The following is a 16864-nucleotide window of genomic DNA, read 5'->3' as shown; positions in this document are numbered from 1 at the left end:
TTGTTTTTATTTATTTTTTGTTAAGGTGTCAACACTGACAGCTTGTTTTCTTTTTTATCCTTTATTTATTTGGTTTTTCAAATCAAAGTTGCACGATCACATATCCAGAATACACCATAAAAACAAAAGTCCAAAGAATCTCCTGGACTTCCCTCCTCTCCTTTGTGGGTTCCTATTATATAATAATTATAATAATAATTTATTCCATGCCCATCTGGCTGGGCTTCCCCTATTGTTAACCATTCCCTCCTGTGTCTTTTATTATAATCCAAATTTTTTACATCTCCATTATATCAAAAATTCACCATTAAACTACAAGTGTTACAACGATTTTAACCTTTTGCAGTGGTTTTTAAGATGAATTATAAATTTTCCCCATGGGTAAAGGTGGCTTAAACCACCCAGCCTCTTGGGCTTGCCAATCAGAAGGTCAGCAGTTCAAATCCCCACAACAGGATGAGCTCCTGTTGCTCTGTCCCAGCTCCTGCCAACCTAGCAAGTAGATAAATAGGTACTGCTGTGGTGGGAAGGTAAACAGCATTTCTGTGCTCTCTCGCTTCCATCACGGAATTATTATTATTATTATTATTATTATTATACCCCGCCCTCCCCAGCCAGGATGGCTAACACCCGATATAAAAACAAATTGATTGAAATACAACTTAAAAACAAGATTAAAATACAACATTAAAACATTAAAATACAACCTCATTTCAATGGAAACTCAAATCAAAAACTTTTGGGGGGATGAAAACGTCAAGTCTTCACCAAAGCTAACTTTCCAGACTGGTCCTACGTGGGCCAGAAAAAAGCCAGGGAAGTCCCCAAATAGAAGTTCCAGAAAGCTGTCTGTGGACAATCGCCGGCTCCGTTGGCCTGAAAAGCAAGATGAGCATCGCACCCCATAGTCGAATTCAACTGGGCTTAACCGTCCAGGGGTCCTTTAACTTTACCATAGCTCAGTAGAAGAGCAGGGAGTTGGATTAAGCACCCTTGTGGATTCCTTCCAACTCTATTATTCTTTGTTCTTTGCATGCAGAAGGTCCTATGTTCCAGTCTCTGGGTAGGGTTGGAAATGTCCCCTGTCTGAAACTCTGGAGAGGCACAGCTAGCCAGTATAGACCAAGGGTGGGCTTGTCATAATGTTGCTGGGCTGCATCTCCCACCATTTGTGACCATTTGCCATGCTGGCTGGAGCTTCCAGGAGGCCACAAGCAGCTCACCTCTGGTGCAGAAAGCACTGAGCTACTAACATGGATCTAGGGTCTGGGTCGTTATAGGACAGTTTCCTCGGCTGAGCTGAGGGCCAACGGGACGAAGAGATGCGAAATACGAAGTGGGTGCAAGCGGTGTGTGGTGGACGCACTCAACAGGAGCGTCCTTGTGCGCATTCCTCATCGGGTTACGTCTCTTCTGTGAAAGACCAGCGGCTGCCGAGAAGGCTGCGAGGGGAAATGCCGACACTCGCAGAGCCCCACTCTCTTACTTGCTCTCCGTTTTTGCTGACCCGAAGGCACCCACCAGACTCCTTGGCACCTCTGCCTTGAAATGAAGACGTAGCGAGCATGTTTGTGCGTGAGAGAGGAAGGAGCTTGGAAAGAGGGTGTTGGAGATGTTCAGCAGCCAGCTTGCTCCTTCGCAGATGTGCGTGTAAGTTTTCTCCGGGGCCCTTTGGAGAGAGAGAGATTATATGGGCTCTCCAATTGAGAAGGAACGGAAAACCCAGTGGTAATCTTCTTCCTCCATTATTGGTGACAGCAATGCTCCTGAACTGCTGGGAACTGCAGGAGGGGAGGGCTGTTGTGTTCAGGTCCTCTCATAGGTATCTGTCTGGCCACTATGAGAACAGCATGCTGGACTCGATGAATCACTGGCATGATCCAGCTGTTCCCATGTGCTTATATTTACAGTATTGGTAATAGTTGGGGCTTTCCCCCCTCCCCATTCCTCCTTTGTTGCTGAGTGTCTGAACGTCTTGGGAGCAAGTAGCTTGAGAGCCAGTGTGGTGTAGTGGTTAAGAGCAGTGGACTCGTAATCTGGTGAACCGGGTTCGCTTCCCCGCTCCTCCACATGCAGCTGCTGGGTGACCTTGGGCTAGTCACGCTTCTCTGAAGTCTCTCAGCCCCACTCACCTCACAGAGTGTTTGTTGTGGGGGAGGAAGGGAAAATGAGATTATTAGCCGCTTTGAGACTCCTTAGGGTAGTGAAAAAGCGGGATATCAAATCCAAACTCTTCTTCTTCTGGCATGGCCCACTCTTCATCCAAGGTGGATTCCCCAACTCTCAGGGCCTGCCTCAGGCATTTTAGTGCCTGCTGTGGAAAACGGTGTCCCTACACACACAAGTGAATCTACGCTCTGGGCGCTTCATCTACATGAGACCCGTGCAAATTCCTAGGAGCGGCACATGAGGGCAGTTTTATACTATACAAATTGGCATGGAGTTGTTCCCTCTGCTGCATCGCCGCCTTCCGCTTCTGTTGGAATGCCTTCCCACAAAACAACAGGGCAAATTACAAACCAGCATTGTGGAAGGGCACCTCGTCTCAAAATGGGGCTGAGTTCGAGTTTCGGGTTTGTGTGGAGATGGATGGATGGATAGATCAATCCCGATCGATAAATAAATAAAGACAGAAGGCAGACACACCTATATACAGTCATACCTCAGTTTTCAAACAGCTCAGTTCTCAAATGTTTTGGTTCCTGAACATCGCAAACCCGGAAGTGAGTGTTCCAGTTTGCGAACTATTTTTGGAAGTCAAACGTCCGACGGGGCTTCCAATTGGCTGCAGGAGCTTCCTGAATTCTATCAGAAGCCACGCTTTGGTTTTCAAACGTTTTGGAAGTCGAACGGACTGCCGGAACGGATTCCGTTCGACTTCTGAGGTATGACCGTATAGCGTTTGCTTCCCTGATTTCTTTGTCTGACAAATTGCTGTGAAGTCGCAGTTCCTTGCAAACCTGTTCGGACGGTGTCACGAGCACATTACCACATACATGTGAGACAGGCTGCTAAACTGTCGGGTCTCCATCCAGGAGCCCCCGCAGCTCTCTTGTAGGGCTGCCCCGAGACCACTTCCTCCTGCCCCCCCCCCCTTTCGAAGCATCCGAGCCCTGGCTCTGTTCACATCTGGCAGCAGGCTGACTTTTCACACCGCAACGCAAACTTGTCTGAGAGGCCTCCCAGGAGTTCCAGCTGCCTCCCTTGGGCTTCTAAGGGAGGGGGTGGAAATATGGGGGTGGCGGGGGAACTTAACAGCAAGGGGGATTTTGCACCATGAAGCGGAGGTTGCCTGGCTGAGCTATTTGTGACGTGGCCGGTAGGGCCTTGGAGAATCTGCTGCATAAAGCAACCGCAGTAATAAGAACCATGAGCGGATTTCTGCGCGCATGAATTCATGACATGCACAGATTTCTCTTGAATGGCATCTATATCTGCCTGTCTATATATACAATCCGGTTTCCAGCATTCTGTCACACTCTCCGCACGACTAAGAGACCATGCATGGGGCTGTGCAGGAAGACAGGCCGGCTAAATTCCCTGAGGCTTGGTTTTCAATGGATGGGGTCAGAGAGAGCGGGGTCACCCCCCACCCACCCCCATTTCTCCCAACGGCACCCTTTCCTTCCTCCTGTTTAAGTGAATGGGTGCTTACCCCTGTGATGGCCTGGGACTCGGGCTCAGACTCGGAACCAGAGGAGTCTCAGTTCGCACTGGATCTTTTGCCTCAGGCGGCATCTGAACCAAGTCTGGGGCCTGATCCTGAAGAGTCCCAGTCTGCACAGGTTCCCCTGCAACAAACACCAGCTGGGCTGAGTCAGGGGCCTGAGCCTGACCTGGCTCCAGATGCGGGGATTACCTCGTTGCCTTCAGCTGGGCCATCACTTACAGCTGCTCCACTACCGGTTGGGTCAGGGTAGGCTGAGGCGGCCTCTGGGTCTAGTAACCCACCGACGTCTCCTGAGCTGCAGAGACTGAGGTCTGAGAGAAGGAGAGACCTGAGTACTCGCAGGAGGAGTGCTTGCCTTCGGGCGAGACAGGGAGGTGAGTTGCTGGGGGATCAGGACCGGCCGCTACCCCGACAAAGATAAAAGGCTGTCGGACCCTGTCACAGGTTGTGGGAGCAGCATTGCTGTTTGCTAGAACTTGCCTGAGACCCTGTGCCTGGCCTGACCTAGCCTGCCCGGTTTCCTGCCTTGGCCCTGTCGGACTGACTCCTCGCGGAATCCTTGGATTCAGGACCGGTCCTGCACCGCGTTGCTTGGGTTAACCCCCGGGTCCAGCACAACCCCAACGGGGAGAAAAGTAAACTAGCCTTGTGTTTAAGCTCTAGCCCGGCAGCACGGAATTCCATTCAGGCAAGTGAGGAGGTTGGTAGAGTGCTTTGCCCCTCTCCCACCGGCTTCCAGCAAGCTAGCGGACAGTTATGCAGGCCAGTAAATTTGGTGGGCTTATTTACAAGGCTGGAGTAACCACTATAATCCACCATAATAATCGGTATTTTGTGGGTGCCCAGAAAACTTTTAGCTGCCCGTTTTTTGGAAACAGGATGTGGGACCTTTGCTCAGACCCTGCAGGGGTCTTCTGATGTCAGTGGTAATAGTACCGTCCTACCTTTTAAGGTTGTTGTATGGATTATTGAGACAACGTATGTAAAGTACCATATTTTTTGCTCTATAAGACTTACTTTTCCCCTCCTAAAAAGTAAGGGGAAATATGTGTGCGCGTCTTATGGAGCGAATGCAGGCTGCGCAGCTATCCCAGAAGCCAGAACAGCAAGGGGGATTGCTGCTTTCGCTGTGCAGCGATCCCTCTTGCTGTTCTGGCTTCTGAGATTCGGAATATTTTTTTTCTTGTTTTCCTCCTCCAAAAACTAGGTGCGTCTTGTGGTCTGGTGCGTCTTATAGAGAGAAAAATACGGTACTTTATACACTCTGAAAGTGCTATATAAACGTGAGGCGTTGCTACTGCTAATTAAACCAGGCTCCTACCTACCGTCTCTTTCTGTCCATTTATTTTAACCAAAACATCATCACAGGATTTTGAGAAGTACGTAGTCTGATTGATCATGGCATTCTGATCCACATAAAAGTCCCGGAAGTGAGAGCTGGGTTGGATTGCTTTAAAATGTGAACTCCTCGTTGCTAATATATGCACATACCAGCATCTAAACATGCAGTTTCTCAAAGTCCTATCTGGACCCTTCTTATAGCCGTTGAGGTAAATGGGAGTTTTATAACTGTATTATTAGGAACATTTTCTTTGAAGGGATTTATTGGCATCGAGGAGAGCTTAAAATAACGGAAAGCCAGCAAGGATCACTGGTGTGTTATAGTTCACATATTCTTAGTTATCTGGCCAGCTTCACAGCAGCTTTTAAAGCACCCAGCATGAACTACTTACAGCTAATGGCAGCCCATTGCCAGTGATAAATATGGAGAGGTGCATTTTCTATTTGAAGCCTTTGAGCTGGCAACAAACCCCATTGCTCTGGCCGTAGTCAAAACATAAAATCTCCTGGAATTTGTTAGTTAAGATGAAAAGCGTGCCTGCCTTGCACTTTCTCTCTCTCTCTCTCTCTCTCTATATATATATATATATATATATTTCTATAGGGACTTGCCTTCTGAAGCAGAGTTTAAAGAAATACCAAATCAAGGACACAATCCTGCCTATGTCCGGCGTTTCTGAGCCCTGCTGCTTTCAGCTGAAAAGTCAAAACACATGGATAGAGCGCAGCCCTAAAATATGCTTGTGCGTTGTCCGAGTTTGTAACGTTTCCACATTTTAGAGCAAACCCATATTGCCCAAGTGCCAGTTGTGTGCCCTAGCAAATGAATTGTTTTATGCAGCTCTGTAGTATATCTTTGCCTCACTGTTTCCCATGGGCTAAGGGGTGGCATTAGAGGAATCCCATCAAAATGTCGGAGCTGCCTCCCCATGCCCAAAGTGTTCACAATCAGAGGTGCGGTGCTACCAAGACTTGCTAGGAATCGGTTCCCAATTAACTCAATAGACTTTTGCTTTCTCTCTCTCTGCAACTTGTTGGTTCAGAACAGGGATAGGGAGCCCCCAACCTACAGAGATTTTCTTAAGCTTAATTACTATGTATGGGGCGGATCTTCATAGAGGGATTCATTTCTGTGGTGCATGTTGTATGTGTGTAAGGTACACATGTTTGTGGAATCATGTCCACTTTTATTTTCTTTCCTACTCGCCGTCAACATGCAGCCACAGATAGTTAGTACTTCGGCTGAAATAAGGGCCCCAGCCAACCACCTTAGAAGTGTAACACTCCCTTTGGCAATGATGATGATGAAGAAGAAGATATACAGTGGTACCTTGAGTTACAAACACCTCAGGTTACAAAAGCTTCAGGTTACAAACTCCGCTACCCTGGAAGAGTTACCTCGAGTTGAGAACTTTGCCCCAGGATGAGAACGGAAATGGTGTGCCGGCGGTGCAGCGGCAGCAAGAGGCCCCATTAGCAAAAGCATGACTCTAGTTAAGAACAGTAACCCACCTTTTTCCCTGACAAGGACTCATTGCAGCTTACAGGTAAAAATACACACACATTTGATGTTTCTGGATAGATAGATCGATCCAAGCCCTGCTGTTACCTGCCCAAGGTGGGTATGTCTTGGCTGAAACAGCCTCACAGGCCAGAGGCTTGACAGACCAGATGTGTCCTCTTCGCTGGTGGCTCCCCAACCCTGGATTAGTATTATCTTTCGCAGGGACGCTCTGCCGCTAATGATCATCTTTGAGTGACTGACGTGCTGTTTACGCCGTGCTGATTTTATTGCTGGGCGAGTTTTATTGGTGTGGAATTGTAATATTGCTTTAATTTCATTTGCATCAACTTGTCGCCTAGAGAAGTATTTTCATGAGGTGACAAATAAATAAATAATATATGATCAGAGTACGGTCAACTTTTTAGCAAGATTATATATATATATATATATATATACCAAAACCTGCATTCCTGTACCCGTGAAAATCTACGAAAGCATATATATATATATATATATATATATATAAATGCAATCGTGTATTTCCATGGGGGAGAAAATGAAGGCATCGGGAGCAACTCTCATGGAACGGGCTTTCATCCCCTGGGATTTGCCTGGGGTTCAAGGGTAGTTTTCCTTCTGTTTTTCTGCCTTAAAGCCCTGTTTTTCCCACTGGCGGCTCTTGAGACAGGGCGGGGTCAAAACCCGCACAAATGAATGCATGGCTCTTCGGGGGCCCCCCCCCCTTATTTTTGCTTTAGCACAGCTGTTTCGTTTTGCTGCCTGAACCATAATCCAGAATCCATGTGGTTATCCTAAGCAGCTCAGATCATGCATTGGAAATTGCAGCTTTCAAAACCTATTGATGTGGTCCATGGTTGCAGGAATCGAGAGTAACAATAAGCAGTTGACCCCAGAAGCTGGGGGTTTCAGTGGCAACCGTTGGATTTCTAAGGAAGAGGACTAGGGGCAGGTCAGGAGGCTTCCAGAGAGATGGAGTTGTTGTATCCACTGTTGGGCCTACTCACCTGTACATACAAGACACACCTGTCCTGTTTATAGGCTTCGGTTCCTGGGTTTCTTTGCAGAGATGATCTTGCTTCATTAAACAAGTAGTATACCTTACTGCTTCTCCCGTTTGCTCCCCCAGAAAACTTGGCGTAGATAACATGCCTTTTTATATAGCACCAAGATGCACAGACCATGGTTCAACTCAGGCATAGGCAAACTCAGGCTTTCAGATGTTTTTTGAGACTACAACTCCCATGATCCCTAGCTAACAGGACCAGTGGTCAGGGATGGTGGGAATTGTAGTCCCAAAACATCTGGAGGGGATGAGTTTGCCTATGCCTGGTTCAACTCTTTGCATTTTGCTTTGGTTCCCACACGTTGTGTGCTTCGCTAATCTTCCAAGGAGTTGTTGTTTTTCATTTTGTGTTTTTATGTTGTAACAGCCCTGAGACCTGCAGATATACAAATTTAATTTATTAATTGTGAATTGAATAATAATAATAATAAGAAGAAGAATTAATAATGCAACCTGCTCCTGGGACCTTGTAATGGAAGAGATTGCCTCTCCACATTCTGAATTCACATTCACATTTTCCTCCCCTTCTTCTTCTTTTTGCAGAAAGACTTCACCGTGCGGGAAGAGCTGCAGCAGAGCGACGTGGAGCGCTGGCTGGGCTTCATCACCTTCCTCTGCGAGGTCTTTGGCACCATGAGGAGCAGCACTGCGGAGCCCTTCCGAGTCCTCGTCTGCCCCATCTATACCTGCCTCAGGGAGGTAAGGTGTCTCCGGGGTTGGCCAGTGACGAGCCACACGACATGTTTGACAATGGGGCCACAGTTTTGCAGCTTACAGGCCGCCCCACCCCCTCACCTTTTCCTTATTAACGCTTGATAACCCTTTCTCCGCCAGTTTCCTTTGTTTTATTTTTAGAACAAAGGGCTTGTTCCAACCAGAAGGAAGGAGGAAGGAAGGAAGGAAGGGAGAGAGAGAGAGAGAGAGAGAGAGAGAGAGAGAGAGAGAAGGAAGGAAGGAAGGAAGGAAGGAAGGAAGGAAGGAAGGAAGGAAGGAAGGAAGGAAGGAAGGAAGGAAAGGAAGGAAAGGAAGGAAGGAAGGAAGGAAGGAAGGAAGGAAGGAAGGAAGGAAGGGAGGGAGGGAGGGAGGGAGGGAGGGGAAGAGAGAGAGAGAGAGAGGGAGGGAGGGAGGGAGGGAGGGAAGGGAGAGAGAGAGAGAGAAGGAAGGAAGGAAGGGAGAGGGGGGGGAGGAAGGGAGAGAGAGAGAGAGAGAAGGAAGGAAGGAAGGAAAGAAGGAGGGAGGGAGGGGGGGGGAGGGAAAACACCCAGCCCCGACTTCTCCCTTCTCGAGAGTTGTCTTGGAATGATTATCATGGAGGGATACACATGAGAAGCATTATGGGCAAATGGATTTAGTATTCCAACGTAATATTTCAGGAGCCCCAAGGGGAATAGGGGTGCTAGGCAGAGAGGCTGTACCATTTAAGAGTTGCACCGAACCGTAATTCTGCTGTTGCTTCAGCATTGCGGCGACCTGGGAGCCCATAGGAGGAGAGCAGGAGACGAGGGAACAGCAGCAGGGAAGGGGGAAGAGTCATCTAATTGGTCCAAGCAAAAGCCAGCCAGCTCTTTGCCCTGCAGGCTTACTGTTGCAAAAGCCATTTCGGCTCAGTCCAGTCTCCTGTCGCAGCAAGGAAAGGATCCTGAGACAGGGCTGAGGGCAGGATTCCACTCAATAATTACTCGGATAGAACGACTTCCACTCGCAAACAAAGGACTTCCTCCCCTTCTCCTCGTCGCCTTGGAGAAGAAGGGCCATAGCTCAGTGGTAGAACATCTGCCTTCCCTGGCATCTCTAGGTAGGATTGGGAGAGATTCCTGCCTGAAATCCAGCATGGTCCCCAAATTTGCTCCAGAGGATTGTTGGAAGCCATAGGACAGATTTACGGGGCAGGCTGGGAGACGGGAAGAAGATTCTGTCCCTCAAGGAGAAATAGTCGATGGAACTTTCACCTTAGCGCTAGGTTGAATTCCATTCTTACCGTTATTCACACACACATTTAGGAACGTTAAGATAGGGCTGGATCAGGCCAGAGAGCCATCTAGCCTAGCACCCTGCTTCTTGCAGATGCCAATGGGAAGCTGGACCTAAGTGCAGAAGCTCTCATAATAATAATAATAATAATAATAATAATAATAATAATAATAATAATAATAATTTATTTATATCCCGCCCTCCCCAGCCGAAGCCGGGCTCAGAGCGGCTAACAACAGTAAAATAATACAGCATTCTAAAATCAGTTCATTATAAAATCAGTTCAAATCAAATAAATGGCAATCATTGGGCTAGAGTTCTGTGAGGATTACCAAAGGAGGGGGTCAGACTGGGCCTGGTGGAACAGCTCTGTCTTGCAGGCCCTGCAGAAAGATGTCAAGTCCTGCAGGGCCCTAGTCTCTTGGGACAGAGCGTTCCACCAGATCGGGGCCACAGCCAAAAAAGCCCTGGCTCTGGTTGAGGCCAGCCTAACCTCCCTGTGGCCCGGGATCTCCAAGATGTTTTTGTTTGAAGACTGTAAGGTCCTCCGTGGTGATGTTCCCCAGCAGCTCATTTGAGGAGATCTACTGATCACTGCAGATGGTGACAGCAGTCACGAAATTAAAAGACACCTGCTTCTTGGGAGAAAAGCAATGACAAACCTAGACAGCATCTTAAAAAGTAAAGACATCACCTTGCCAACAAAGGTCTGTATAGTAAAAGCTATGGTTTTCCCAGTAGTGATGTATGGAAGTGAGAGCTGGACCATAAAGAAGGCTGATCGCCAAAGAATTGATGCTTTTGAATTATGGTGCTGGAGGAGACTCTTGAGAGTCCCATGGACTGCAAGAAAATCAAACCTATCCATTCTGAAGGAAATCAGCCCTGAGTGCTCCCTGGAAGGACAGATCCTGAAGCTGAGGCTCCAATACTTGGGCCACCTCATGAGAAGAGAAGACTCCCTGGAAAAGACCCTGATGTTGGGAAAGATGGAGGGCACAAGGAGAAGGGGATGACAGAGGACGAGATGGTTGGATAGTGTTCTCGAAGCTACCAACATGAGTTTGACCAAACTGCGGGAGGCAGTGGAAGACATGAGTGCCTGGCATGCTCTGGTCCAGGGGGTCAAGAAGAGTTGGACACGACTAAACAACAACAACAAAAACTGCTTCTGAACTAGGAAGGTTTCACTTAGCCAAGTGAAACAAGTAGCCACTGAGAGATCTTTCTGCGCTACGAATTTCTCGAATCCACTTTTGAAGCCCTCGAAGCTGACCTTCACCACATCCTGTGGCAAAGGGTTCCATAATTTAATTTGGGATGACTCCCAGGTTGCAGTATTGTGACGTCATACTGGACAGGGTAAACAGGCTGGAATTGGCAAGGTGGCTGAGGAGCGGTGAAGTGGGGCTGGATGTGGGGCTCAGGGAGTCCCTATGCTGGGAAGAGGACAGGCATTTTGCTAGTTAACCCTCAGGCCATCGCTGCCACCAGTTCACTGCAGAGTCTTCTTAAAGTTTGCAGGAGGCAGAAGAAGAAAAAAGAGCACTTTTTGGAATATTTGCACTAACCCTCTCAGCTCTCATGAGTTTTATATTATTAAAGGCAGACAGTTTAACTGCGACCTAGCCGCAGGAAGTGTTTCCCTGAGTCATTTCATTCTCATCTGTGTTTTGTTTAACTTTTTTTCCCCCATTCATGTTTGCTTCCATTCTTAGAAAGCTTTGGGAGTGTGCTTAATCCCAGCCATTGAGCACCGCAACAATGCGGTGTTTCAAATAAAGGAAAAGTAGCCTTAGCAGGACTTATCGCAAAGAGCACAGCTACCCAAGAGACTTCGGTTTGTTTGGTGGTTGTTGTTTTTGAAATCGCAGCCGAAATAGCAATACTGTAAAAGCTCGCTGCGGTTTAGAGGACTGCAAGAATGAGGTGTGGGGCATAGGAGAAATTAATTGTCTGCTTTCCCAAAAGCCCCCTGAAACTGCCTCGTGTGTCTGTGTGTATCTTAGGAAGCTGCCTTAGACCAATCAATCCATTTGCCTATCTAGCTCAGTATTGTTTGAGTGACTGACAGTGGCTTTCAGGCAGGAGTCGTTGCCAGTCCTAGCTGAAGATGCAATGGACTGAACCTGGGGTTTTCTGCATGCAAAGCAGAGGTTGCATCCCTGAGCTATGGCCCTTCCCCTCTGAAAATAAGATTTCCCAATCCCTGTATAGGCCACACACCCGTGGCCTAGTTGTTACCACCATTACTCCCTAAGGAGCTGAGCTTCCTATAACTTCCTATACATGATGGGGCCAGGCAAGTCTCCCTTGGGAAGAAGTTTCCGCCCATTTAGGTGCCACCACTGAAAAGGCCCTCTGTCACTTGAGGCATCCACCACGTGTGAGATTGGCTTGGGGGGTGGGGGTCATGCTCCTCTGGCACAGTAGCCCAGAGGCGGAGAACTTTATTTATTTCATTTATTTCATTTCACAAGATTTATACACCACTTGATTAAAAAAAACAACCCACCCTCAAAACCGTTTCAAAAACTCAAAAATGGTTCCTGCTCTGTTTGGCATTGTAGCATTACACCAGAAACGTCCCCTACATTCAGATCCCCCCCATTTCATACTAGAAAACTGAACGTCATCATTCTTAAAATGCTACGTTTTTCAAAGCACTTCATGTATATTATCTCAGGAATCCTTGCAACAGCCCTTTTTAGGAACCCAGTATTATTATCCCCAGGGGACACGGGTGGCGCTGTGGGTTAAACCACAGAGCCTAGGACTTGCCAATCAGAAGGTTGGCGGTTCGAATCCCCGCGACGGGGTGAGCTCCCGTTGCTCGGTCCCTGCTCCTGCCCACCTAGCAGTTCGAAAGCACCTCAAAGTGCAAGTAGATAAATAGGTACTGCTCCGGCGGGAAGGTAAACAGTGTTTCTGTGCACTGCTCTGGTTCGCCAGAAGCGGCTTAGTCATGCTGGCCACATGACCCGGAAGCTGTACGCCGGCTCCCTCGGCCAATAAAGCAAGATAAGCGCCGCAACCCCAGAATCGGCCATGACTGGACCTAATGGTAAGGGGGCCCTTTACCTTTACCTAATTATTATCCCCATAGTGCAGGTGGAAAAGCTGAGGATAAGAGAGAGAACAGCTTGACTAAAGCCACCTAGTGAGCTCATGGTCGAGGTAGGATTTGATCTGGAGACTTCACGGCGTGTGGTGCAGACTGCCGCCCCTCTTGCCTTCTGCACTGCGGATTGCTGTGTGACCAAAAATGCAGGGAAGAATCCCACACTGCCCAAATATATCCTTTTCTGATTCTGGAGCTTGGGGGGGGTGGTTAAGGCAAAAGTGTCTGGAATTAGGCACTCCTCGCCACTGAAATCGCCTGAGCCTCAAGCAACAAAGCTGGATCAAGGAGCAACCCCAAGCTGTGTACCTGCTCTTTCAAGGGGAGCGCAATCACATCTGGAAAATCTTCTCAAAATCATGGACCCAAGAACCTGCAGCCCATAGCACCTGTTTTCCCTGGATTCAGTTTTTTTGGGGGGGTTTCTTGGCCCACATCCAGCCGCTATCCTGCCTCACCTGCCTCAGGTGGAACAGAGGAACAGTGCATATTGGTTCCTCCTCGTTCCAGATCCCCTGAGGACACATCTCAGCAGCTTCACCTAGATATTGAAAAGCATGTGCTCTCCCTGTCTCTTTCCTGACAAAGGCCCTCAAGCAGAGCACCCAAGGCTGTCACAGGGCCAAAAGTGGGCCTGGAAACAGACTGAAATGGGTCCAGGTCATCGGCTTCCATTTGTGTTGAAGCACCATCGCCTTCTTGAGCACTTTGCCCCCAAAGCAGACATTTGCAACTAGCCGATAGTTGTCTAAAATTCTGGAGTCAGGAAGGACATCTTAAACAGGAGGTACATCACTGCCTCCTTAAGGTGTGGTGGAAGAAGAAGAAGAAGAATTGTTTGGACTTGATATCCCACCTTTCACTCCCCTTAAGGAGTCTCAAACCAGCTAACAATCTCCTTTCCCTTCCTCCCCCACAACAAACACTCTGTGAGGTGAGTGAGGCTGAGAGACTTCAGAGAAGTGTGACCAGCCCAAGGTCACCCAGCAGCTGTGGAGGAGTGGGGAAGCGAACCTGGTTCACCAGATTACGAGTCCACCGCTCTTAACCACTACACCACGCTGGCTCTCCAGCACCTTTATACAGTACTCTTCTCTGTAGTTTGCTCAGCGGCAGGATTTGACCCTCTTCTAGACATGGCAGCTTGGCCCTTCTGCAGTGCCAGAAGGCGTTGCAGATCAGCTGTAAGCGTTGCAGATCAGCTACTGTTTCAGCTCCACCGGTGAACCCACAGCGAGCTGCTCCTGGAAGAGGAATGCCGTGCCAGCTGGCAGAGGAAATGCCCTCCCTCTTCCCATTTCCAGGTCTAGTTAAAATGTGGGAGGGAAGCAATAAGAGTTGACGAGTGAGGCCGAATGCCGTCTCCTTGGAAGAGGCTTTGTCACTCACATGGTGTTGCTTTCATCACTTCCCTTTCCTTGTCCTTGCTCTGGGGTGACCTGCCTGAGAAATGTAAACACGGATGGCATAGCACTGCCCATAGGGGATGCGTGGAAACAGACTGGGCCCCCTATCACTTGATGGGCAAGGAGCTTTCAGAATGCCTTCTCTTGCACCCGGGTTGTGTGTGTGTGTGTGTGTGTGTGTGTGTGTGTGTGTCTTTCTCGTGCTTTGTGTTTCCCAGCGTTCTTCAGATGAAGTCACACATCCTCTTCTCACAAAGTTAGTGCAGCTTCAGGCAGCCAGGAAATGTAGTCTGTCTGCCGGTTGGGTGGTTCTCCCACTTGGGATGCCAAGGAATCATCTGCAGTGTGTTATTCTAGCTCCAAAAGCAAAGGCCGCTCCTCGTCTGACGAAGGAGATTAACTCGACTCCCACCATTTCCTTCCTTCAAAGGCAGAAGAGGCAAGCAGTGAGGGGTGGCTGTCTCCAGCCTGCCCTGCCTGGGGTCCTCCCAGAGACATTTGGGTGGCCCTGGTGGACCAAGAAGACAGCCATGGAGAAGGGAAGGTCTGGAGCAAACTTCCCCAACCCAGTGTCCTCAGCATGTTTTGCAGTACAATACCCACCATCCCAGGGATGTGGGTGGCGCTGTGGGTTAAATCACAGAGCCTAGGACTTGCTGATCAGAAGGTCAGCAGTTCGAATCCCCGCGACGGGGTGAGCTCCCGTTGCTCCGTCCCTGCTCCTGCCAACCTAGCAGTTCGAAAGCACGCCAAAGTGCAAGTAGATAAATAGGTACCGTTCTTGCGGGAAGGTAAACGGTGTTTCTGTGCGCTGCTCTGGTTCACCAGAAGCGGCTTAGTCATGCTGGCCACGTGACCCGGAAACTGTACACCGGCTCCCTCGGCCAATAAAGCGAGATGAGCGCCGCAACCCCAGAGTCGATCACGACTGGACCTAATGGCCAGGGGTCCCTTTACCTTTACCTTTGCCCACCATCCCTGACTGTCATGGCATGTCCAGAGAGTGGAATTAGCTCTTTATTGTCAAAAGTGCACTTATTAGGTTAGGGGAAGGCGTGTCCATCCGTCCTACGTCTCTCAGCTACTCCTTGGCATGCACCCTGAAAGTACTGCTCCTTAAAGTTCTTGCGTTTGACACATGTATTTGCTAAGACATACGTGGAACACAAAAAGCTTTTATCTGGACATTACATTTAAAAAAGCTGATTCATTTCTACATACATGGAACACAGAAGCTTCTATTTGGACATTACGTATATAAGAACTGATCTACAGTCATACCTCGGGTTACAGCTGCTTCAATGCCCAGGAGGAAGGCCTCTGCTTTCTTCAGGAAGGTATATTTAAATACCTTTTTCATTTCATTATATATCATCTCCCAGAAAGCCTTAATCCTTGGGCACGTCCACCAAAGGTGAAAGAATGTACCTTCAGTTTCTTTACATTTCCAACACTTATTATCGGGCAGATGATAGATTTTTGCAAGCTTGACTGGTGTCATGTACCACCTGTATATCATTTTCATAATATTCTCTCTTAAGGCATTACATGCCGTAAACTTCATACCTGTAGTCCATAACTGTTCCCAGTCAGCCATCATAATGTTATGTCCAACATCTTGTGCCCACTTAATCATAGCAGATTTCACCGTTTCATCCTGCGTATTCCATTTCAACAGCAAGTTATACATCCTTGACAAAGTCTTAGTTTTGGGATCTAACAGTTCTGTTTCCAATTTTGATTTTTCCATCTGGAATCCAATTTTTTTGTCCAAATTGTATGCCTCCATTATAATAATAATGAAGCCAATCTTGCACTTTGTTTTTTTAGTTTTTCATAACTCTGCAATTTCAGTTTGTCTCCCACTTGTTCCAAAATTTCCCAATATTTCGGCCATTTGGCCTCCATGTTGATTTTTTTCTCAGCCTTCGCTTCCATCGGTGACAACCACCTTGGGGTTTTATTTTCAAGCACAGGTTGTGTTTTTTCAGGTTGCGGACCGCCGAAACCCAGAAGTACCGGGACAGGTTACTTTCAGGTTTCAGCAGTCGCACATGTGCAGAATCGCTCTATGCGCAGAAGCGCCGAATCGCAACCCGCGCAGACGCAGGTTGCGAACGTGCATCCCGCACGGATCACGTTCGCAACCCAAGCGTCCACTGTATTTGTATTTCCTGTTCTAAATGTTGGTCCTTAATTGCTTCTGCTCAATTAGATAATGTGAAAAGAGTTATGTTTATATGATGCATAAAGAATTTATATAGCTAAACACAGCCAGTTATGTTGTGGGTATACATGCAAAGGAGACCTCAGCTTATGTATCTTGCCCACCCAAGCTGCGTGCAAGCAGGCCATGACTGCGCCTGTGTGCAACCTGGTCCCAGGAGACAGTGGAGGTGGAGATGTGGAAGACCTTGACTCTACAACAGCCTGATCTCTCTCTCTCTCCTCCTACACCCCTTCTTTACTCTCCAGTTCTGCAGCTTCTCCTGCCTCTGCCTCTGCCTCTCGCCTCCCGCCTGTTCCAGGCTCTCCCAGATCATTGACCCCCTTCTTCCAAGTCAGTCTCCAACACCCACTTCTCCCAGTGCCCCCCTCCTCAGTTTCCAGTCACCACTCCTCAGGGTTCCAGCCAGTCCCTGACAACTATTGTTCATACTGGAGGGTGCAAGGTTGCGGGAGGCTGGTCTAAGGTAAGGGCGGGGAACCTGCAGCCCTCCAGACATTGCTGGACTAAGCTCTCATCCTCCCTGACCATTCTAGGTGG

The 16864-nt window shown here is 48.3% G+C and overlaps 1 protein-coding gene across 5 annotated transcripts in view; it reads left to right on the top strand.

Annotated features, from left to right (window-relative positions):
- CTIF (cap binding complex dependent translation initiation factor) overlaps window positions 1-16864 on the top strand; it is a 198128-nt gene that overhangs the window by 169554 nt on the left and 11710 nt on the right. For all 5 annotated transcript variants that reach the window (XM_028748038.2, XM_028748039.2, XM_028748041.2 and 2 more), the window contains one exon: window positions 8143-8298. In XM_028748038.2, the coding sequence (XP_028603871.2) occupies window positions 8143-8298 (156 nt within the window). The remainder of the gene's footprint in view (window positions 1-8142; window positions 8299-16864) is intronic.

The sequence above is a fragment of the Podarcis muralis genome, chromosome 11 (assembly GCF_964188315.1).
Source record: "Podarcis muralis chromosome 11, rPodMur119.hap1.1, whole genome shotgun sequence".
Lineage (NCBI taxonomy): Eukaryota > Metazoa > Chordata > Lepidosauria > Squamata > Lacertidae > Podarcis > Podarcis muralis.
Note: the sequence above shows the minus strand (reverse complement) of the source record. Positions and strands in the feature narration are given on the sequence as shown.